This window comes from Podarcis liolepis (assembly GCF_965112155.1).
Source record: "Podarcis liolepis genome assembly, chromosome: 9".
Classification (NCBI taxonomy): Eukaryota; Metazoa; Chordata; class Lepidosauria; order Squamata; family Lacertidae; genus Podarcis; species Podarcis liolepis.
Window position 1 is genome coordinate 16,590,390 of NC_139564.1, and position 24,108 is coordinate 16,614,497.

Consider the following 24,108-nt stretch of genomic DNA (forward strand, 5'->3'; position numbering starts at 1 on the left):
CCTTTTAAAGCTGTTTGGAGTGGGGTGTGGGAGACGATCAAAATATTCTCAAAGTCTGGAAATAATCCTTCTCTAACTCTGTAATAAATCCTTCTCGCGCTTTTTCAACTCCCTTCACCTCTTCCCCCTAAGGCAGACGTTCTGTGTATATATTAGAAGCTGATCTGATCTCTTTTAAAATTATGCCTTGAGAGCTCTGGACAATGGAAATACTGTCCACTGGGATCTAGCAGACGACCAAATAATTAAGCTATTGTGACATGTGAGTGAAAAAGCTGTTAGAGGCGGATGCATTTATCTTGCATTGTTGACTCACCTCATGAATTCATCCCGACGTGGGTTGAACAAGTATTTAATGGAAGATTGGTATAATCCGTAAATAAGTTGTGCTTTAAATGATAATGAATCAATGTTTCAAGGGGGGATCAGTTGCATTTAAGATTGATTTTATCAGTGATGGGACTAAAGCAACATACCTTCTCTACCTTTCCTGACTCCCCAGTTTGTACTTTTCTTGTCTACATATAGATGTTGGAGGTAATATACAGATATATTGTATCTAAGCACATAATTATTCAAACACCCCCGCAAGGCTGAGCAGTATTACAATTCTCATATTGCTGACGAGGGGGTGGGAGGAATAAGAGACAATAATGATTTGAAGCCATCTTGCCATTTCAGAACAGGAGCAAGCCCTGAGTGGGAACTTCCCAGACTACAGCTCTGTCTCTCAAACATTGTTTGTGTCTACAAAGTGCCCGCATGGCTACTGTATTAACCTAATTCTTTGCATTTTTTATTTTTTCTTCTGCTTGCACATTCCCCACTTGATGTTAATATCTTGCTCGATGAAGATCTCTGGAGAACTCAGTAATTTGCCATACTTTTATGACAGAACTTTCCAAAAGTTCTGCACCCTTTCCAGCAACAACACCCAGAAACAATCCATCCACCAACTTGTGGGATGCAGCTGTTAGATGTTGAAAAGAACTCTGATTTCCAAGTTGCCAATAGTTTGGAATGTTGCTGTTCAATGTCGTCATATTGCAAACACAATTTTCAGCCCAATTTTCTTTATTAGCACGTCAGCATGTTTAAGGGTTTGGCTTAAACCCAACAACCTTCAGAATGGCTCTCAATAGCAGAATCTAAATACAATAAATCACAGCCAAAAACAACAACAACAAAATAGCCAGCATAAGATCAGATCAGAAGAGCCAAAAATGATATAATAGCACAATTAATTTAGCTGCCTCAAAAGGGCTAATTTTGATCAATAGTCATGCAAACTTCTTTGCTGAAGACATACTGGAAAGTCAGGGAGAAATCCACATTTTCTAAGTAGAGGGAATTTTTTTTAATGTTCCCTTTTCCTTTTAATTGGGGGAGCCCACCCTACAGCGGAGAGCCCCAGTGAAGGTTGACCACAAGAGTGAGGCCAAAATGAGGGAGCAATTCACAAACACACACTGTTGTCTTCCTATTTCTTTGCTATACCAACATGAGTATGTTTTCTGAGAGCCATGCAGATAGAATGAATAAAAACAGCCTTCCTGATTCCAACATAATTACAAGTATTACTTGTGTGAAAGATGCACAAGTAATAAAAAATACAGAGAGAGGCTTTCTTCTTAACCGCGATCCACCAGGTTCCCTAGTGGTTTGTAGCTTGTTCATTGTAAATGTTGGAAAATGGCATTAGAAAAGAGCTTAAACAAAATGCACAGTAAAACACAGTTTCCTTTATCAATAATAATAATAAAGTGGAGAAGAACTGCCAAAAAAAGGCCACTACAATATCTCTGGAGAGAAGTTACTTACAACAAGGCTTTTATAGAAGACAAGAAACTGAAAATGGAGTTTAACATTCTCAGAGCAGCTTCACAATCCATCTCTCTTCCCAGTGAAGTCTGAGCCCTGTGGCTCTGTGAGAGGAACAAGGAGTCTCCTAACTACTTTCAGCACCCTTGACAACTAGGATTGTTTGGCAAAAGCCATGGTTGTTTACAGTGGCACAGTCCTGCTTTAAATGCCTCGTGGGTCAACTTCAGGAGAAGAAAGCCACTTCCGCCCTACAGAGGAAGTGGGTTTGTGGTCTTCACGGCCCCACCATGCATGTGGTGGCTGGAGCCCAGCCCCGTGCGATTGGGAGATTCCCGGCCGTGTCACACCCTGGCCAGCCAATTGGCTGGCTCTGGGGGCGTGGCCTGCCCTATTTAAGGCAGGACGCGGCCAGCAGTAAACCCTACACAAATCCAGAGTAAAGACGCTAAGACCGTTGGAAAGCGCCTTGTACGCCTCTCTCTGCCAAGCTGCTGTCAAAAGTATTGCTCTGCTTTCCTTTGAACCACATCAGCAAGGCTGAGAAAAGCGTCTTGTGGTCTGGGCAGTCCAGGACCTCCATACACACTGCCACGGCTTGCACCCCTGGCGTGGCCACTTTGGTGCTGTTAACTCAGCAAAAACAATGCGAGAGGCTGCCATCGCGAGTTATCGGTCTTTGCAGCCACAGCAGGCTCTGCGATTCCCCAGCAGTTTGACTTTGGCCCCAGAGGCACACTCCATTGTCTCCCAAGACAGACAGATGCCAACAACAACAACAACAACAACCAATGTACAGTGGTGCCCCGCAAGACGAATGCCTCGCAAGACGGAAAACTCGCTAGACGAAAGAGTTTTCCGTTTTGGAGGTGCTTCGCAAAATGAATCTCCTATGGGCTTGCTTCGCAAGACGACAATGTCTTGCGAGTTCCTGCTGGTTCCCCCCCCTTTCCCCCCTTTTTCTAAGCCGCTAAGCCGCTTATCAGCTGATCCGATCAGCAGATAAGCTGCTAAAAGCCGCTAATAGCGCTAAGCCGCTTATCAGCTGATCCGATCAGCAGATAAGCCGCTAATAGCGCTAATCCTTCAATGGGCTTGCTTCGCAAGACGAAAAAAACCGCTAGACGAAGAGAATCACAGAACGGATTCTTTTCGTCTTGCGAGGCACCACTGTATAGTGCTTATGGGGTCTAAGACTGGGGACACTTTGTTTTAAATCCATACTCAGAAACGACACTCACCTCCGAGTGTGGGTTAGCCAGTCGCTATATTGGTCTCACAGAGACCAATGTGAAGATAAAACTAGGGCAGAGGGACAGAGAAGGCGTGTGTGTTGCCTTGATCTGCTTTAAGGGTGAGATATAAAAGCGTGAAATATTAAACAAACATGTGGTTGGCTGTCATAGCGCTGCGCATTGTGCTGACTTAGAGTATATTGCAGGGTGAGGTAATGCTAAACCCAGTTCTTTGAAGTGAGGGGCAGGGCAACACATAATAGAATGGCATCCCATCATATGTCCAGCAGTCCAGGACGTAACAACAAAAACAGGTAGTAAAAAATGGGACGGGGTTTGCGCTTAAGTTGTAGATAATCTTAAAACAAGGCTGTGGACTCCAAATCCTATCAACCCCAGCCAGTGTTGTCAGTGGTCAAGTATTATGGGATCGGTAGCCCAATGACATCTGGAGGGCCACAGGTTCTCCCACTTCTGCATTTAAAAGGTGTAAAAGTAAAAGGACGCGGATGGCGCTGTGGGTAAAACCTCAGTGCCTAGGACTTGCCGATCGTATGGTCGGCGGTTCGAATCCCCGCGGCGGGGTGAGCTCCCGTCTTTCGGTCCCAGCTCCTGCCCACCTAGCAGTTCGAAAGCACCCTTAAGTACAAGTAGATAAATAGGTACCACTTTATAGCGGGAAGGTAAACGGCGTTTCCGTGTGCTGCGCTGGTGCTGGCTCACCAGCGCAGCTTCGTCACGCTGGCCACGTGACCCAGAAGTGTCTCTGGACAGCGCTGGCCCTTGGCCTCTTAAGTGAGATGGGCGCACAACCCTAGAGTCGGACACGACTGGCCCGTACGGGCAGGGGTACCTTTACCTTTACCTTAAAAGTACCACAGAAAAATATCAGCATTAAATCCATCCCTCTCAACTTTATAGTAGATAAACTAACCTGTTTGGCCATCTGGTCCTTCTTGCCAAAGCCAGTGGCAGCGGCGATATTTCCGGCACCTTCCACTGTCTTTTGTGCCACGGCTGTGACACCAGTCACTACAGCTCCTCCCATGTTTGACACTCCCTCTTTAGTTTTCTCTGCCACTGTGGAAAAGGCAAAAGGTTTTGGTTTTGAGGTAAACTTGGCCTGCTCACAGCTCTCGACATCATGTGAAAGCAAGTTGGCTCTGCGTGAGTCTCCCTTCAGGAAGGTTTCTTCACAAGACTTCATGGCATGTGGGACTCTCCCCCAGCACCACACGCACCTGTCCAGGCCTGCTAGCCTGAACACAACCTTTCCTTCGGTTGCAGAATCAGTGACGGAGCATGTAACTTTGCATGTGGAACCTCTAGGGATAGGAGAGCCCATCAATTTTGGGTTTCTCTTGGTTTCTCATTTTTCCAGGTTTACACTTCATCACTTTTCCAAACAGGTTTGGGATTTATGTTAGACTTAGCAGGTGCGTGGGGGGCAGAAAAAGGAAGGAAATGTTCCTTTGCAATAGGAGAAATCCTTGCAATGAAGGAGCATTTCGCTTAGTGCTCCACTGAAAGCAACCATATTTCTTTTAAAGAACTGCTGGGGGAGGGGGAAATACATGAGCAAATATGTTATGCATGTTATATTTTAGCCTTCTGTGGATGGCAAAGATTTGCAATCCTCCTATCTTTGTCCTGGGACTTTGTGCTTTGCGGGGCAGGAGAAGGGAGAGTAGACAAGATCAGCTGCCAGCCCACTTAACATTTCCTTGTGAATGGAGCTGGGCACTAAAGGGGGTGGGCAGGGAAGAATGCAGGATTTCTTTTTTATGTCCACCTGAAAATTCACCAGCATTTTAGTGCAAATTTCTCCTAAGAAACGCATATGCAACTTTGCCTAATATACACAATTTTGCAAAGCAATTTTTCTCTACATTCTTTGCATCTTATTTTCACTAAAATGTGCATTTTTAGGTACGCTTTATCCTAGCATGTGCATTTTTAATATACATTACTGAGCATTGCAAAATGCAGAGAAGTGTGAATTGTTGTGTTTCAGTTCATGTATTGTTTTGGGAAGTGCCTGTTAGGCACTCGCCTTTAAATATGAACTGAATTGAATTTCTTCCTCATCCCAATAGGCTAGGGAGATTGTTCCAGGGGAAACGCAGCCATTGACAGAGAAAAGGTTCTCTGCCTGTGCTGAAGTTATAGCTGCAGGCACATTTGTTCCCCAGCAAGACTGAGTTGTGTGCTTTCCAGCATGCTTGATTTTATCCCACACCTACTTGCCTCCATGAATCAGAGCCTACTCAGAAATAAAGGTCTCTTGAAGGGATAGGTGGGAGGTTTAGCATGGATTTAGAAACAGAGATGCAGTGATGGGCTTACCTGTTGTAACCCCATGAACAACTCCGTCCCTGGTCTTCGAACCTGTTTTTTAAAATATATATTAAAAAGGAGAAGAATTAATAAGCAGTGGGGCTCAGTAAAATGGTTTTTAGTAAACACACAGGCAGAGAGTTACAATATTTCATATGCACCCCACTTCCCCAAGGAATAGCAAGCTCGGAGGGCAACTTTTTTTACAGAGCCAGTTTTCTTGTGAAAACTTGTAATAGTTTTCTGTATTTGTTGAGCCAAAGATAATAGAATCATAGAGTTGGAAGGGACTGTGAGGGTCATTTAGTCCAACCCCCTGCGAAGCAGGAATCTTTTTGCCTAATGTGGGGCTCGGACCCACAACCCTGAAATTTAAGAGTCTCATACTCTACTGACTGAGCTAGGTGGATGCATGGTGGTTTGTATCCACATTTACTTGGGAGCAAGTCCTATTTGACTCAATGAGACAGACTTCTAAGTCAAAATGTATTGGACTGCATTGCCGCTCCGCCAAAGCCCAACAGCAACCCCCCACAATCCACCCACAGAGACTGCTTCTTCTGTTTGCATGTAAACAAAGCAAGTCCCTCAAAACCAATTTCAACAAAACTGGAAAACTGTTTTCTTTGGTTCTCACTCAGACCAGAAGGGTGCGGCCTGCACTCCACGCTGACATTAACAAACCAATGAACAACAACCATAGTACCGGTGGCCAATCACTAAACAGGAAGACATATGTGCTCTGCCCTGCTCCAAATGGTGAGAAGTTCCAGCTCACGCCATCCTTTGGAGGAAAGAGAGTACTTCACACACACCTTGCATCAGCTTCCCCCCTTACTGTTTGCTTTGGAGATCACCCTCTCAAAGCTCTGATGGCCAACACTCAAGAGAAATCGCTATACAGTCATACCTCAGGTTACAGCCGCTTCAGGTTGCATTTTTCCAGGTTGCAGACTGCCCAAACCCGGAAGTACCGGAATAGGTTACTTCCAGGTTTCGGCGGTCACGCATGTGCAGAAGCGCTAAATCGCGCTTTGTGCATGTGCAGAAGCGCCGAATCGCAACCCGCGCATGTGCAGACGTGCAGACACGGGTTGCGAACGCTGCAGGTTGCGAATGCGCATCCCGCATGGATCACGTTCGCAACCCAAGCATCCACTGTATATGTATCAAGCATTCAGCTCCCACTGAGAAAACACCAACCACTCACAACTGAGCCATTAAACAAGCAATCTTCCTAGAAAAAGAATGGCTGATGGCCAGATATAACAGTTTCATGCAACTGTAATGATAATATAAAGTTAGGGTGCTTTCAGACGCAGGGGGCTTAAGATTGCAAATAGGTCTTTCAGATGTCAGAAAGAGGTTGGCAACAGGATCGTGGTTGTTGTTTTTAACTGACTTGATTTGCAACAGAAAGGGTAATTGGGTTAAATTGGGGAAGGAGGGAATGGAAGCTGGCATTTTGATGCCAACAACATCATGTGCATGCTGTGAAAAACCTGTATGCATGAGCTCCACTGCCCCCACAACACCTGTCTGGAAGCATCCTTAGAACTTAGTTTCATACTCAGGATGCTATCAATACCTGAAGTCTGCTTATAGCACTATAAAGTAGGGCTGTTTGCAGTTCTGTGATCTGGAAAAGACTGGGAGAGTGTGGGCTAGCAAGAGAGAAGGGAACATGGTGTTTCATTTTGCACAAAGAGGATAACTTCCGTTTTGCAGATTCAAGATTCACTCTACCTTGGCAGGCAGGAGGGGAAGGCCTATACAACACCATTAACATACAAAGCTGCCTTATACCAGATCTGACAATTGAGCCCATTGAGCCCAGTCTAGTCTACTCTTGACTGGCAGCAGCTCTCCAAATCTCAAACTGATATCTTTCTTATCATCTGTCTGATTGTTTCAACCAGAGATGCCAGGGATTGAAACTGGGATTTTATGTATGTGAAACACACCTGTCACCTGCTAGCCTGGATAGTTCAGTTGGTTAGAGTGTTGTGCTGTTAATGCCACCGTTGCAGGTTTGATCCCCCCAAGGGACAGCAGCATATTCCTGGACCGTAGGGGGTTGAATGAGATGATCCTCAGGGTCCTTTCCACCTCTACAATTCTATAATTCTGTGGTCCTTCCTTCTCTGTCTAATATATGTAGTGACTGCAGGGTAGAGCCATGTTTACCACTTTCTGCAGACACCATGGTGCCAAGAATGAAAACATCAAAATGATTCTAGTATCTACAAAATGTAGGAAAAAAGCAAAATGTGAATCATCTATGAGAGATGCAGTTACTTTTCCAGGTACGAAATCCTGGCAGAGCAATCTTTTGCAATCCATAAGACTGGCAGAGGTACGCCATGTATCATTTCTATACCTTTCAAGTGAGAACATAGTAGTGTATGGGTAAAAGAATCTGACAAATCGTTTTCTAAAAGGCATCCATATAATATTTTACTGCAGGGCTGAAGGGGCAGACGTTGGCTATGTTTGCAAATCATGGTAGGCCATAAACGATGGCTTGCTGTGGACAAGCAAATCACAACCACTTCGTTACCACTTCACACTGCGAGAAAACAATCCATAATTCCTGGTTTATGGTTAGGGATGTTATGGAAATTCCAATAAAAGTGAGTAAGGAAGTAGTAATTGCTGCAGGTGGTGTGTTCATCTGTGTTCAGGAATGGATATCAGTCAAGCGAATGCAATCAGTATTCAATCATATTGTTGTTGGTTTTAAATCTGCAAATGTTATGTAGTTAATGACTTGTTTAGATGTGTCCTTTACAATGAAATGAATGTAACCCATGTAACTTAAAGAGAAATAGTGAACAGCAAGATGAACAATGTAGCATTTGGTACAGTGGTCAGGATGCTGCACTGAACCGGGGACCCGAGGGTTCAAATCACTGGCTGATGTTTTTGACCTTTGCGTACCTCGCAGGGTTGTCCTGAGTATGAAGCACAGAAGGGAACCATGTCTGTCACCTTGTTCTCCTTGAAGGAAAGGTGGTCTAGAAACATCATAAATAAACAAAATATTTTTGCTGCCTACAAAGTCAAGGCATCCTGAGGCAAAGTGACGGGGAACTTCTTGAGTCAGTGGGCCAAGGTGGGCTTACTTGGGTGAAGTGGGCTAGAGTGGCCAGTTCTGCATCACAAAGAAGAAAAGAAAGAGGACACAGGCCAGCACATCATGCGCATATGCTAAATTTATATAGATGCAAATTTAGCAGCGATTGCTGTTATTTAAACTGGATCGCAGCACCTCTCACACTGACACCATCTGCTATTCAGGTGCTAGCTGCTGATCGGCAGCTTCCAGGCTCCTGCTCTTCCTTCTCAAGGTTCTAAATCTTTAACCCAGATTTGGACCAGACAGCCTTTCAAACAGAGGTCTCCTTCAAATGGAGGACTGCTTTCTGATAACCCTTCCAAACAGGGGATTGTTTGGGGCACACGGCTATCCTAGTGGTGGCTCTGCTCTCTAGTCTAGACAGCAGTCTGCAGCTGGGTCTAGTCTGCCTTTCAATTTCCCACTGTAATAAGAATTTTAAGGTATTAGATATATATTAAATGTTCATAAATGTACCAAACAAGCATGTACATAGATCATCACAGGAAGACCGACCTGAAACCATTTATTATTCCCAGACTGACCAAATGTTTTCTGTGCAAGGTCAAAGGAAAATGGAAAAGCCTCCCCATTGTCTTTTCCTTCACAAATCCTGTCTTAAGGGTATGTCTGTCTGTGTCTATATGGGGTGAGCCTGTGACCTGGCTCGGGAACTAAGTATTTAGACTGGCCAGGCTTCCCAGGGTATCCAATCAAGTGAGCATTAACAGGTAACCTGTCAGACGAGATAAACAACGCACTCAGATTTCTGCTGTAGACCGTCCTTTCTGTGATGTAGGTATGATGTATCTGGGGGTGGTGGTCTTGAGCTACACCCCTTCTGTGATGTAGGTATGATGTATGGAGGGGTGGTCTTGAGCTCCAGGGCAGGGCAATTTAAAATGTCTATATAAGGGCGGACACACCTTTGTTCTGGGTTCCTCCTCCTTTCCTGCATGTGAGGGGAGCACCCTGTTGCAACAGATCAATAAAGATCAGGCTTACTAGCTGCTTTGCTTCTCAATATTCTCTGTTTGGCCTCTGTTATTTTCTCCTACCAATAGGGAACCTACGTAAGGACTCTATATGGGCTCTTGGATACCCCATAAGGGGAAAAGGGCACATTTTGTTTACAACATATGCCAGAGAAAATCTAGGTAAGGAGGTTTGCAGGGAATTGAATGATTGCCTAGACCCAGCCATCTGGTGCTAGTCCAAGTTCTGGGCCTGGAAAAAGAAAACAAGGGGAGGGCAGGTGGGTAACCTGGCAAGACACTGGGACCTGGCAAAACACTGGGACTCCAACATCTGCCCCAGGGTGATGATCCCAGCCGCATCCAAAGAATAGGAGCACTCATTCTTTCTTTCCCACACACTCCCACTGATTTGCCTGACATATTTTCCTCTCTCTTACAAGTTGAAGAAGAAATAAAGGAATTTCTTTGTCCTTTGCTCTGATGGTTGGCCATTTCCCCAATTTGCAAGCAGGGGGTCGATCTCCTACAGACAGTCTGGCATCTTTACTAAGCAGGCTACCTTACGGTTCCATAGCAAGCATGAGGTCATCTCACGTGACAAAGGCAGAGCAGCCGTGCCTTTATTAAATAATCTGGTTTTTGATTTCCATATTTCCCTCCTGGTTTCTAAGGGATATTTGTTCAGAGATGGTCATAGAATTGTAAGATGATCCTAGGTATACTGTTACAGATTGAGGAGAGGGGACTGCCTTAAACCCTAGAAATTAATAAATGGTAGGATTTTGATTATTTGGGGGTACTGAGGGGAAGATTGGAGGCCAGTGGAAAAGTATAGGCTAAGTCAAGGCCTCACCTGGGATAAAGGCATTAATATCACAAAAGGTGCTGATGGTCCATATAGGAGGAATCTTGGGATCTATAGGAGAGTCTTTAGAGCAAGATGTGCTGAGGAAGAGCACAAAGGGGGAGATGGATCTTGGCAGGCTGGCTTGCACTCCAGTGCTGCACTGCTGTGGGGAACAAGCCTCTCTTGAAGGGGTATATATGTGAATAAAACCTCATTCTTAAAGCTACAACAGTATTTGCTGTGTCTTCAATTCTCCAAACCCTGGGTGAGAGCTGGGAACTCCCTGGCATCTTGCCAGCGCTTGGCAGAGAGTGGGAGTGGCACCCAACTTCTGTAACAATACAGTGCAGAAGGTCTCATGGTTTCAGGCTGAGAGACCAGCAGGACCAGCTGGCAAGCCTGTGTGGGACACAGGTCATGAACCCCTGATGTTGCTGGACTACGGATCCCATCCTCCCTGACCATTGACTATGCTAGTGTGGGACGATAGAGTAGGTAGAGTACAAAAACATCAGGAGGGTACCACATTGGATACCCTAGTTGGAGATGCTGTTATTTTCTTTTGTGCAGTTTCATATAGTCACCTTGGAGTGTGTGCTGCTCCTATAGAAACATAGGTTGTAGAGTTGGATAGGACCCAAAGGGTCATCTCATTCTTCCCCCACAATGCAGGACCCACAACTGTTGTGAGGTTTCAAAACACATGCATATGAAGAAAGCACAAATCTGGAACACCCACCACAAAAGCTTAGCACAAATAAAATAAAATCACCTTCAAAAATAGGCGCTAAAACCCAATATACATATCAGGGTTTGAAAACAAGACCCTTAAGATGGGCACCTGCAAAGGTGGGACTACAAAGTCTACTCAGAACAACATCAACACGTTCCTCCCTCAGACACAAGAACCCTCACAAAGTCGTTGTGTGAATCATTCCTGATTTGATTCTGAAACTTTTTGTATAATGACATGACCATGTGTACATCATCACGCTCTACTTCTGCAATCATATACCTGTCTATTCACATGTAAGCCCCACTGTAGTCGATAGGACTTAATCCCAGGTAAGCGCAAAGATAGAATTGCAACCTTTGTCACTACTAATCCCTTCCATCTTTCTATTAAATGGCTTGCAATGAATTGGAATAATTAAAATTATAATTAATGGGAAAACATCAATTACCAAAAAGTGACTATTAATGAATGTTAAGAAAATTAATGAAATAAATAAAAACGAGACCCTGCTGGGTGCTTTGAAGTCAGTTGGATGATTAACATGTTTAAAAATTATGCCATGTGGTTAAATGATCTGCTCTACACTCTGCTGCACTGATTCCAACAAAACTTCCAAGCTTATCTATATGAAAGAGCCAACAAAATGATAAGTGCTATAGCTATGGTACCCAGGAAGGGAAAAAACACAGAAAGTTCCCTTCTCTTTACTAAAAACATTGTATGCAATAAAGAGTAGACCGATTGAAATTAATGAACATGGCTAAGGTCCATTAATTTCAAAACATTTAGACTGAGTAGCAGTACCACCATAGTTATTGAATCTCTGGCCATATTCACTCCATACATTTAAAGCACTATAATACCACTTCAAACAGTCATGGCTTCCGCCAAATAATTCTGGGAGCTGTAGTTTGATAAAGGTGTTGAGAGTTGATAGGAGGCCCCCTATTCCTCTCACAGAGCTACAATTCCGAAAGTTTCTTGTAAAAAGGGAATGCCATTTGTTAAAACCTTCTTGTATTTGTACAAATTGCTAGCATTGTCATTCTCCAGGGTTCAACTGCCCTCTCAGAGACTCTTAAGCGAAGTTACATCTCTGAAGGAAGAATGGGTGCACCCTTGTCTTTTGCACATATATCCCTGTAAATCAGGGGTGGGGAACCCCAGGCCTGGGGGTGAAATGTAGCTTGACCCTTGTAACTATTCCCAGGCTGCCCCTTTCACTGGTCCTGCTCCACACCTTGAGTGTTTTTTGGCTGGAACATGTCCTTGAATTCTGATCATGCTTCTTCCTTGTCTGGATGGAGGGTAGAGAGGTGTGAGTGTGTGTCCAAAAACTAGCTCACTGTACAAAGGTAAAATCTGTATTTTCATACCCTCCAGCACCCTGAAGGCAAAAATTGGGATGCCACCTTCCTGGAAGCCATCTTCCTTTTTCCCCCTGAGAGAGAGAGAGAGATAACCTTGGCATTTTGGGCGCCATGATCTTGCATGATTTCGTGTTGCGATTGCCCCATGAAAACAGTGCATTATTCAGGCACTGTGCCCTAAAGCACGCATTTTGGGGCACCACACAAGTTCGCGACCCCAAAAAAGCACTTTTTGGGGTGGAGGGGGAATTGTGACACGAAATCAAGTGAGGTAATGATGCCCCCAATGCCTGCTGCCTTCTTGTGAGAAAAAAGGGGTTGATATGGTTTTTCGAAGACACCAGGGTGTGTGCGTGCGCGCTTGTGGTTCTGCTAATTTTTGCCTCTGGCCCTGCCTACCAATGGTATGTGGCCCTCAGAAGATTGGCTGGAAACGAATGTGGCCCTCAGGCCAAATAAATGTTCCCCAATCCCAATGTAAACGAATGTACATGAACACCAAGGCGTTGTTTTACATGCTACAGCTGCTGAGGTAGGTTGAAATGGCTAATGAGTCTATGGAAACTTCGCTTTTCAAGTAGATTATTTGGGCCTGTTACCCTCTTGGCTTTTAAACTAGTGGAGGGCAGGCTATTGCAAAGCAAAGCAAAGGCTTGGCTGGCCCTGCCATTAGGCAGAGAGAAGCAGCTGCCTTAGATAGCAGTTACAGGTGGCAAGGAGTGACAGTGAAGTGTTGGAGGACAGAGCTGCATGCTGCATGACCTGCTATACCATCACCTAAACTCACCTTCTCTGCTGTGGTGGAAGATGCTGCCCCACCAACAGTGGATGATCCAGCTGCTCATCTAACCAGCTTCTATTACACATTGGTAAGGATGGGGGGCTGAGATGCGGGTGGCACTGTGGGTTAAGCCACAGAGCCTAGGACTTGCTGATCAGAAGGTTGGCGGTTTGAATCCCCACGACGGGGTGAGCTCCCGTTGCTCGGTCCCTGCTCCTGCCAACCTAGCAGTTCGAAAGCACCTCAAAGTGCAAGTAGATAAATAGGTACCGCTCTGGTGGGAAGGTAAATGGCATTTCTGTGCACAGCTCTGGTTCACCAGAAGTGGCTTAGTCATGTACTCCCTCGGCCAATAAAGTGAGATGAGTGCTGCAACCCCAGAGTCGGCCACGACTGGACCTAACGGTCAGGGGTCCCTTTACCCTTTACCTTTAAGGATGGGGGGCAGCAATGATGGAGGGGGTTAGTCTTGTGCAACGATTCTCAGGACAAGAATTGGAGAGTCACCAGAGGCTCATTCCTATTTTAACCTGTGATATGCTGGAAGATACGAGTGAGAACTTTGTAGGAGGAGGAGAACAAGCTCCTGTTTAGAGGGTCTGGGATAGCTGCGAAATAAATTAACAAGTGTTTTATTTGCTGGGGTGGGGAGAGCTACACTCAAATTCCATTGGTTTGATTTGCTATCATCTATTTAAATCAATAATCTCTTGAGTAAAAAGCTGGAATGCTGCTTATTCAAAGAAAGAAAACAGATTTTACCTAGACAAAAAAAAGACAATATACTATTGTAATAATCTGTGGGGGAAACACCCATGTAGCTTATTTTGTTTTTACAGTGAAAGCATGCATTGCTCTTTAACTGGCGACTGGAGGGACGCTCTAGGATGGCCCTGAACCACAAACTCCTACTTGGTAGTAGGGAAGACCAAGCACTTCCCCTCAAGGCAAATCAATTATGAAGCTCTCCAGTTCTTTTCAGCCGCTTGCATACCAGATGGCGAGGGGAGGTTGGGGGAGATGGCATAATAAAACTCAGAGAAAATGCATGTTCTCAACCAAATCTTCTGTGGAAAAGCTGCTTCACGCTAGCTATGAATCATGCAATCACACATAGGTTTTGTTTTTTTGGGGGGAGAGGGGAATCAACAGGCCCTGCACTGATCACAACCCAATCTAGATCGTTCCTAAACTGTATTATCAAGGAGGAATCTGAGATGCATCCAGTTCTGCCGTGCTCTTGCATCCCAAGAGAGCACGATCCAGAAAATGAAGGAAGCCAGGGTGCAGCAATGCAGAGAGTGGCCGGGTTGCTTCTGAGTGCCTTCTGCTGTGTTCTGTTGACCAGCGTCAATGAGCTCTAAGCAAGAGATGTGGTCTAGGAGGAGAAATGGTTGAATGTTGATCAAGCTTCCCTATACCTAGAGGTAGGGGGCAGGTGCTGCCAATTCTCCATCTTTACTTTTCATATACAGTGGTACCTGAAGGTTACAGACACTTCAGGTTACAGACTCCGCTAACCCAGAAATAGTACCTTGGGTTAAGAACTTTACTTCAGGATGAGAACAGAAATCGTGCGTAGGCGGTGCGGCAGCAGCGGGAGGTCCCATTAGCTAAAGTGTTACCACAGGTTAAGTTTCAGATTAAGAACGGACCTCCATAATGAATTAAGTTCTTAACCTGAGGTACCACTGTATAGTTATGGTCTGAAGACGAATACTAAGCAAGTCTGGGTCTGGCCAGGGCCTAGATGTGTGACTGCCTGGGAGAAGCATATGTTCACCACCATATGTACTTTCTTCATGAAGGAAGAAATTTTAGGAAAGGCAAGATACACAATTTAAAATGAGTACTCCTGGGGGAGGGGGCGGAGAATGAAGAACAGGAACAGAACCTAGCTACTGAGTTGTTTTTGGAGGCCAACACCATTTGTGATGATTCAGAAGTGAACTGGACTGGTAGTTGAATCTGTTAGCAAAGTCAATTCAGTAATGCAGATGGAGAAATAAGCAGATGTTTTGACTTTCTTCCTTCAGACCTTATACATAGCAAGGAGACATTTGACCAAACATACAGGAAAAAAACTTCCTCAGAACCACACAGCCAATCAGAGCATGTGCTACTTAATCAAACATCATGGAACTCTGACAGGTTGCTAAGCAACATCTCTTCCCTCCCCAGCATGGTTAGTTGACTTCCTGATTAAAGAATTAACCCATTGCAAACTGAACGATCCCTGCTCTTGCTTTTCCAGCAGTATCATCACCCCAGTAGTGGTGAACAGAATTCTCTGTTGTCTTCTGCATTCAAAAAACGGGCTCTACCACTGAATGCTGGTCCCTCTTTAATCAATATCTCCAACCTGGGCACTGAACTGCAATATTTTACTTGGAGGATTTTGCCGACTCTTACTTTTCACAGTACTCAGAATTTAATGCTTAGAAGGCAAGGCTTAGGTCTGTCTCTTTCGACTTTATGAATCACCCACATGTTCAAACTAGGGCATTGAAACAAGTGTGGTGCTGCCACTATCAATGAGTAAGAACACCAGGTCGCTCAGGTGCAGGAGAGGGGGAAATTGGGGAGCCTGTTCCTAAGTTGTCACCTTTCCCCCTTTTTAAAGATAAAGGGACCCCTGATCATTAGGTCCAGTCGTGGCCGACTCTAGGGTTGCGGTGCTCATCTTGCTTTATTGGCCAAGGGAGCCAGCGTACAGCTTCCAGGTCATGTGGCCAGGATGACTAAGCCGCTTCTGGTGAACCAGAGCAGCACACGGAAACGCCATTTACCTTCCCGATGGAATGGTACCTATTTATCTACTTGCACTTTGTGCTTTCGAACTGCTAGGTTGGCAGGAGCAGGGACCAAGCAATGGGAGCTCACCCCGTCGTGGGGATTCGAACCACTGACCTTCTGATTGGCAAGTCCTAGGCTCTGTGGTTTAACCCACAGCGCCACCCACGTCCCTTCCCCCTTCTTAGTCCTTCTCATTTTCTCCCTGCAGGTTCCCCACTTGTAAGATATGGGATGCTCAGGGAGGCCAGGCAGTGTAGAAGGTTTGCTGTTCTGTATTTTAGTATTAGCAAAAAACCCCCAATATTTCCTAAACATTTTTTTTAAAGTAGGAAGCACTTTAGCACCACTGCAACCAAATTCACGTGAAGTACTACATAATGGTCTTGAAAAAACGGTGGAAGGGATCTGGATAAGCATATAGTAGTGAGTTCATGAGTCATTATCTGCTAAGTGTCCATGACAATGAATGCAGACACCTTCTCCAGAGGAGCATGTGTGTAATAGTCATGCCTGCAGGGGTGAAAAATGGCTGGTGCTCAGTAGCAACAGCTGCCAGTTTCATGGCTGTGAAACACAGCCATTTCACAGAAAAAGGAACCGTTTCCAGGCTCCTGCTGTTGCTTGGCTGCTTTAGTCACCTGCAGTGTTGCTCCACGAAAGCCACCAATTCTGAAAAGGTTGTATGAAGCAACTAATAATAATGTTTGGGCATATACTTGAGGGCACTTCCGGACTTCTCGCTGTTTTTAGGTGGGATTCAATCACATACCAGCAAATCCAAGTTGCCCAATAGTGCTGATAATGCCAAGGTTGCAGGTTCGATCCCTGTAAGGGACAGCTGCATATTCCTGCATTGCAGGAGATTGGACCCTATGATTTTCCAAAAGATTCGACTTTTTGCAGCATGGAAAGTGATGGAGAAACACACTGGACAGTGTGCAATAACACACACTATTCTGGAATGTCACCCAACCTTCTCACAAACAAATCAGGATGTATCCTCATTGAACAGGTCACCCAGAAGTGCCTCAAGCTGTGCCTCTAAATTTAGGTAAAGATAAAGGTACCCCTGCCCGTACGGGCCAGTCGTGACCGACTCTAGGGTTGTGTGCTCATCTCACTCAAGAGGCCGGGGGCCAGTGCTGTCCGGAGACACTTCCGGGTCACGTGGCCAGTGTGACGAAGCTGCACTGGTGAGCCAGCACCATTGCCGCACATGGAAACACCGTTTACCTTCCCGCTATAAAGCGGTACCTATTTATCTACTTGCACTTAGGGGTGCTTTCGAACTGCTAGGTTGGCAGGAGCTGGGACCGAACGACGGGAGCTCACCCCGCTGTGGGGATTCGAACCGCCGACCTTACGATCAGCAAGTCCTAGGCACTGAGGTTTTACCCACAGCGCCACCCGCGTCCCTTCGCCTCTAAATTTAATTTAACGTTAATTCTGTCCTCCAAAGGAACCCTAGGAATTGCTGCTATTTTAAGCAAGCTGGGTGTCTCTATCAGGCAAAAAATGACCTCAGCTGAGCTAAATTTCCAGGATTCTTTGGGAGAAGCTATGATGGTGTGAATCCAATAACTGTGTAGTGTAAACACGCCCTTGGTTTGTTTGCATCTGCAGATGAACACAACTCTCATTCTTGCTGAATATACTTATATCTTCGGTGCCCAACGCTCAACTTTCTTTCAAACTTGCAGTAGCTTTACCTCAGGGATGGGGGCCTGTGTCCTCCAGATGCTGTTTGCACTCAAACTCCCATCCCTGTTTTACACAAATGTTCACAGCTTATGCCTGGATAGGTCTTCCCCTCCTATCTCCCTCCATTCCCATCGGTCTTTGAGACAGTGCAGACAATCCTAACATCCATGAGTTCTCCTTTCTGGAGAACCTTGGTCATCTTGTTAGATGACTTGCCAAGTGGCAAGGAGAATCTTACCACACACATCAAGTATAGAAGCCTACTTTGGCATTAAGCAGTACATAAATAAAATAAAAGAACAATAATAATGTTAATAATAATATTTAGTGTATTTTTGGTTTCTATGGAAGCCGCCCAGAGTGGCTGGGGAAACCCAGCCAGATGGGCGGGGTATAAACATATTATTATTATTATTATTATTATCATCATCATCATCATCATCTATTAATGAACAGCAGCAGCAGCAATGTAAACTTATATTTGTTGTTGTCCTCAAAATTTGCATACAGCTTTATATTTCAACAGGAATATCTAAACCAGGGGTGGGAGCAATGGGCCCTCCAGATGTTGCTGAACTACAACTCCCATCAACCCCTGCAAGTATGGCCAATGGGCAGAGATTATGGGAGTTGCAGTTCAGAAACATCTGGAGGGCCAGATTTTTCCCACCCCTGCTCTAAGCAGGTGCATGCACCCACACACACACGATCACATACAACCCCACTTTTTATCTTGTATTCTTCAGATGTCAAGGAGATAAAGATAAAGATACAACTTTTAGAAGACATTTGATCATGTTTCTATATGTGTTGGATTTTGAATTATGGTGCTGGAGGAGACTCTTGATAGTCCCACGGACTGCAAGAACAACAAACCTATCCATTCTTAAGGAAATCAGCCCTGAGTGCTCACTGGAAGGACAGATCATGAAGCTGAGGCTCCAATACTTTGGCCACCTCATGAGATGAGAAGACTCCCTGGAAAAGACCCTGATGTTGGGAAAGATGGAGGGCACAAGGAGAAGGGGACGACAGAGGATGAGATGGTTGGATAGTGTTCTCGAAGCTACCAGCATGAGTTTTACCAAACTGCGGGAGGCAGTGGAAGACAGGAGTGCCTGGCATGCTCTGGTCCATGGGGTCACGAAGAGTTGGACACGACTAAACGACTAAACAACAACAACATATGTGTTGGAAGCCACCCAGAGTGTCTGGGGCAACCTGGCCAGATGGGAGGGGTATACTACCACCACCACCACTACTACTACTAATAGTGGTAATAATAATAATGTATGGTAATATGTATAATAAAATGGTTGTAGGCACCCAGTTTCTAAACATCACAATGTAAACCAGTGAAAGAAGAAAAAAACGACTGGCTACATTTAGATCTTGTTGCCCACCTACCTACATAGAGAACTCCTTCTTTCGTTTTCCCTGCTGCTTCCGCCATGCCCTGCTTGGTCTTCTCTGCTGCCGCCACAACTCCTTCCTTGGCTCTGTTAAATCCTTTCATGAATACATCCATGGCTAAAGAATGTCAATATCCAGCCCTGGAAAGAAAGAGAAAGAAAACAAATTAAATGAAGGCAGAGAGAGAGAGAGTGTGTTAGTTCAGCATTTGATGCCTACCTGTTCAAACAGTACAATATGAATCCATGGAGACAAAGATAGGGAGCTAATCAAGGCACAATAAGGGAAAGAGGATCATGGCCATTGAACCCAATACAGGAAGGGTTGAAGCTCAGTGGTAAATTTGCCTGCTCAGTGATGGGCCTATCACCTTGGTACGCCTTCCCATGAAAAGTGTGTTTGGCTTATCTGTTAACTGATTTTAATGTTGTTGTTGTTTTAAAAAAGTCCTGTCTGAGTACATCCACTTTTAGTCAAATGATGTTGCTGGTCTTCATTTTTTTAGACTGTCATTTGAATGTTGCTGCTAAATATTGCTGGTTTGGAGTGAAATGTATAGTTGTGTGTTGTTGTCACAATGAGTCATGCTTTATCTTTAAAACGGTGCAATGATCTGATTTGAGAATCACCTTCAGGCGGTGGTGGCTGGGCGAGAGGCAGACAGGCTGACAGTAAATGGAGCCAAAACAAATCACAGGCGGAATCAACTGATTCTGGTTCTGACTTTGTGCTGGCCATCAGGTGGTGGCTTTTCCCACCTGCCTTGCCCTACCCTCCAGTCCTAGGAACCTTCAGAAAGAAGATGCTGCCACAAGCATCATGTGGATGTGTCTTTTAATGAACTGAATAGAGTGGAAGATGATGAGTCAAGGAGGTGGGGAGATCCTGTGTATGAATTCAGCAGTACTTAGTTTATTATTTAATTGCTATCTTGTTAATGTTGTTAGAATGGTTTTATCGATTATGAATGCTGTAGCACTTTGTAAATCCATTATTATTATTATTATTATTATTATTATTATTATTTTATTACTATTATTATTAATTAAATTTATACGCCACCACCATCCCATCTGTAGATCCTTGGGCAGTTCATGGCATACAAATACAAGATAAAAGACCCAAAATACATGATAAGAAAATAAGAACAAATAAGAATAATATGATTTTTGTATTTAATAATATGATTTTTGTAAGACAGGAGTGCCAGGCATGCTCTGGTCCATGGGGTCACGAAGAGTTGAATACGACTAAATGACTAAACAACAACAAAAACAACCTGTTATTGTGCTGTTTAGCTTAATTTTTTTAGCAGTTTTGTTAATAGTGTTTTATAGATTGCAGTTGTTTTACTGATGGTTTGTACTTGTTTTACTGTTTTACTGATGGTTGGTTAATTCTTCTATATGATCTATATTGTACTTGTGATGTTCTATTATGTTATTGTTATTGTCTGTTTGTAAGCCGCTTTGCGATACATGTGAATGGAAAGCAGTGTATAAATATAATAAATAGACCAGTCACATCAATGTCCTAGAATAACAAAACTGAGACGAAGGAGGAAGAAGCTGGCAGTCAGGACCACCCACTGGACTGGGGTTAAGAAAGAAGTCTGGCAGGCAGAAGCTGACTCAGGGCAAGACTGAGTTTGGGTAGGCAATGTCCCATTTGCCCTAACAGATCAGCCACCATTGCCTTGAGAGGTCCATTTGCCCAGGAAGGTAGTATAAAAATAAGTGAGAGTTACCTTGCTGGGGGAGAACAATGTCTATCAGTGAACACAAAATACCCAATTGTCTTTTTAAAGCTGTTAGTACCTTGCAGCCAACTTGCCTTTTAAAACCAGATTTTAAACCAATTTAGACCTTTTTTCTGCCACGCTCAAACATCAGAGAGAATGGAACCCCACAGCCACAGCTGAGCACTGCAACAAGTCCTTCCAAACTGTGAACAAATGAGTAATTATTTAAAAATAGGAGTGTGAATCTTCATTACCAAGTCCTGGGAAATATACTATATCCAGCAAACCTAGGAGAGGGAGGTGAGGGGGAGGAGCATGAAGCTGTCTTTATCTGAAGATGCTAACATTAGCCCCTGAGATCATGTTCATTTACATGCCAGCCTTGCACAGGATTTTCTTTAAAAACACCCACATATTGCAAGTGTTCAGGAAAATGCCAGTCAATCATGGAATTGCACCAGGATAAGTTTGCAAAGAAGTGGTGGGTTCATCTCTGTGACATGTTGGCTGACCTTGATTCACTTTTGTTCACAGCTGCATAGTTTGAAAAAACACCACAACCAAGTTCTTCACTTTAATTTGATTTCAATTTCTCTCTCTCTTACACACACGTACACACACACACACACTTGACTTTCCCCCTTAACCATTGGGTAAACAACAATCTCAATGCTGTTAGTCTAGTCTATTTGTATATTTATAGTCTAGGTGATGTAGTAAACAAATCTCGAGAACCACTGCGATCTTAGCTAATCCCTGGACAAGAGCCAAAACTTCATCGGACTTGTCAATAAAGGCATCCAATTCCCTGGTAATGAAAGGAAGGCAGATCCCTGCATACAATGGCACATGGTGTGTGTTCTTGCTCGTTCTCTCTCTCTCTCTCTCTCTCTCACACACACATACACACACACACACACACACACACAGTCTCTTACACTAGGGAAGATAAACCATTCGTCTGTGGGAGGAGGAGTACTAAGACAGTAGACACCATGTTTAATGGTTTGGAAAGAGAAAGGAGATGGTCTGTGTATGGGAGATTTAGCAGGCAGCAAATTCTTCTAGAATAGATGTCGTTCCATTTCTGTTCTATCAGAGGCAGGCTCTGGACATGGTTTCTCCTTTTAGGATGAGTCCCCTTCTCAACTGAGCACTTTCCACATTTTTGTGTCCACCCCCCCCCCAAAAAAAAACTGGGGACAGTCACACACACCATTTTCTGAAGCGATGGTGCTTGTATATATGCGAAGACTGAATGTCACAACAAACATGGCTAGGCTCTCTTAGGATTCCTGAGAAAGCTGGCAAATTAAACTGGGTGCCTATATAGCTCTGACCTCATGGTGGAACAGGACAGGGTCCTTGAGTTAAATCAAGGGTGGTGGAGGACAACCTGTAGTTCTCCAACATCCATCAGCCCAAGTCAACATGGTCAGTGGTCAGGGACAAGGGAATTTGTGGTCCAGCACCATGCCTATACATGCATATCTCTTTAAATCGGGGTAGCTAAACTATATCCCATCATCCCAGTCCTTTGGACAATACTGACTTGTGCTGACAGGAAATAGAGTCCAACAACATCTAAAGAGCCACGCAATTCAACAGTCATTGCTTAGAGAGGAAGGCTTCTGTGCTAAACACCTGCTCTCCTTTGTCCATAAGAAGCACAACAAGACAGCTCCCATTGCTGCCTTCCTGTCCCACCTTTCCTAATACTGGAGTTTTTCTTGCTTAGCTAATGACAGACACTTAAATATATTCATTACTGAAATTATAATTTCCCCTTTCCCCCAAAGCCAAGCTTCTGGGTTTGGGGAGCGTGTGTGTATCTGTGTATGTGCATAGACAAGATATATTTTATAGCATGATCTAATGTATGCTTATTCAGAAGTGAGTCCTGTTCATTTCAACGGGGCTTACTCCAAAGTAAGCATGCACAGGCTGAAAGCGTAGACATAGGAGTCTGAGGCTACAAGGTTCTGAACATTTGCAGAGAAGTAAGCCCCCCATTGAGCACACAAGGGAACTTACTTCCGAGTTGAAAACCTACATATGACATCAGCTCTTAGCATTCTGCCCATGCCTTTGCAGAAGTAAACCTCGTCGGGTCCAGGGCGATTTACTAAGCGTGCAACAGGACCACATCCTCAAAGTCCTCATCCATCACGCACCCCCCCTCCACCGCCTCACCACCCTAGGAAAACCAAGATATAGAAATTGCATCCAGGTTACTTACCCTCTTGCTCCGTGCCTCGGTACTTCTCTAGAACTGTTGAATTTGAAGCGTAAAGGGAGGACCAGAAAGAGCGAGAGCGACAAAAAAGAGAGAGTTCCGAAGGATGCTCCGATCAGTACATGGCTGCTAAAGGATACAGGGAGAGAAGAGTCCAGCCGCGTCTAGTGGTACCCAGGTGGTCCCAGTTCCGCAAAGCTGGAAGGAGTTGGAGGGAAAGGACCGAGGGGGGCGAGAGATCCTGCCCTCCAGTTCCAAGGCGCCTGGTGTGTGTGTGTGTGTGTGTGTGTGTGTGTGTGTTGGGTGGGGGAGCAAAGCTTCACTCTCTCGCTCCTTTTCGCAGCCTCTTCTCTCCGCCTGATTTGTCAGGTAAGAAGACAGGCAGCGCCCACGAGCTCAGCCCAGGGAGAGAACACCGCCCTCCCCGCCCTCCCTCTTTCCCTCTGTCTCTCCATCTTCTCGTGGCTCCGCCCGTGAACGAGCAGCCTCCTCCGGAGAGACAGAGAGCGCTTGCATGATGAGGAAGGGATAGGAAGTATCTTCGCGGCTGGAGGGAACGAGATTGCAATGGCAACAAGTGGGGGAGCCTTGAGAGCAGGAAGGGGACATTCCTGGTGGAAAGGGGGTGGTGGAGGAGTATTATGCAGGTCTTGATGGTCTTGTAGCCCCACCCCTCCTCCCTTCCCCACGCCCTCTTGCTCCCTGCTCCTTCCCATCTCGGGCCAGGCTCCCTCTTGAATGAAGGTGTTCCTGGAACATTCAGATCAGGGGGACGCGAACTTGTACCTCCGCACCCTGTTGTTGGTCTTCCGTACAAAATAAATCCATGCACGGACAGAAAATCTAACAGAGCAAATGGATGTGGTAACCTTTTAACGGCATGTGTGCGCCCCATATTAAAAGCTTCCTTGCGGAGACAAAGCGCCTCAGAGAGATAGGTCTACGGAGAACAGTTTCCCAGCCCGTGTCAGCGTCACATAGTCAGGGGTGTGCTTTGTA

General features: G+C 44.9%; 1 protein-coding gene across 1 annotated transcript in view; it reads right to left on the reverse strand.

Moving 5' to 3' along the window:
• The window catches only part of SNCA (synuclein alpha), a 46,044-nt gene extending 22,506 nt beyond the window's left edge, over window positions 1-23,538 (reverse strand). The window contains exons 1-4 of the mRNA XM_083459136.1: window positions 23,113-23,538; window positions 19,127-19,272; window positions 5,403-5,444; window positions 3,991-4,136 (exon numbers count right to left, since the gene is read on the reverse strand). Coding sequence (XP_083315262.1) covers window positions 3,991-4,136; window positions 5,403-5,444; window positions 19,127-19,247 — 309 coding nt within the window. The 5' untranslated portion in view covers window positions 19,248-19,272; window positions 23,113-23,538. The remainder of the gene's footprint in view (window positions 1-3,990; window positions 4,137-5,402; window positions 5,445-19,126; window positions 19,273-23,112) is intronic.
• Window positions 23,539-24,108: the final 570 nt, after the last annotated feature.